This window comes from Piliocolobus tephrosceles, unplaced genomic scaffold (assembly GCF_002776525.5).
Source record: "Piliocolobus tephrosceles isolate RC106 unplaced genomic scaffold, ASM277652v3 unscaffolded_31337, whole genome shotgun sequence".
Lineage (NCBI taxonomy): Eukaryota > Metazoa > Chordata > Mammalia > Primates > Cercopithecidae > Piliocolobus > Piliocolobus tephrosceles.
In genome coordinates this window covers 8,127-8,839 of record NW_022314685.1, presented here as the reverse complement: position 1 = coordinate 8,839, position 713 = coordinate 8,127, and the positions used below count along the sequence as shown (strand labels likewise).

The 713-nt window shown below is 20.6% G+C and overlaps 1 protein-coding gene across 1 annotated transcript in view; it reads left to right on the top strand.

The window, feature by feature from the left end:
* Positions 1 to 60: 60 nt before the first annotated feature.
* LOC113222462 overlaps positions 61 to 713 on the top strand; it is a 2,687-nt gene continuing 2,034 nt past the window's right edge. The window contains exon 1 of the mRNA XM_026452100.2: positions 61 to 651. Coding sequence (XP_026307885.1) covers positions 366 to 651 — 286 coding nt within the window. The 5' untranslated portion in view covers positions 61 to 365. The remainder of the gene's footprint in view (positions 652 to 713) is intronic.

The window sequence follows — 713 nt, the reverse complement described above, 5'->3', positions numbered from 1 at the left end:
TTTTTTTTTTTTTTTTTTTTTTTTTTTTTTTTTTTTTTTTTGTTACAGCTTTGGGTCACTTAATTATATTAAAACAGGCGATAGAAAATTATGAGAGTTACTTTGTAAAAGGAAACCTCAAATTTTACAGTTGGCAAAGTATATTACAATACAGCTCTGCTGATAGGTTTAAAATTATCGATTTAATTTGTAATACAAACAATACATATTATGGCAGTTCAACAAGAGGAACACAATACTTACAAAATAAAAACTTTAAAATATCAAATAATTGTGCTATATTAGAGTTTTTAACACATCAATTGAATTTATATCAAATACAATTATTTAAAAGCGCAGAAAAAATAAACTTACCATTACAAATTATGTTAGAAAATAAAGATATAGAAGAACAATATTTTTCACATGTATGTGAAAAAAAAACAAAATGTAATATATATAATAACTCGACATTTAATAAATTACAGTATAAATATAAAACTCCAAACATAAAACATCAATACATATTTGAATCGACAAAAAATGTATTTAAAATAAAAAGTAATCCTTATGATGTATTTGTAAACTATGAGAATTTTATAAATTTTTACAACGAGTATGATACTGATCAGTTGTTGTTAATTCACCTTTTAAATTTTATTGGAATTATAAGTAACAAAATGTGTTATAGCAACTGTGTTTTTTTTTTTTTTTTTTTTTTTTTTTTTTTTTTT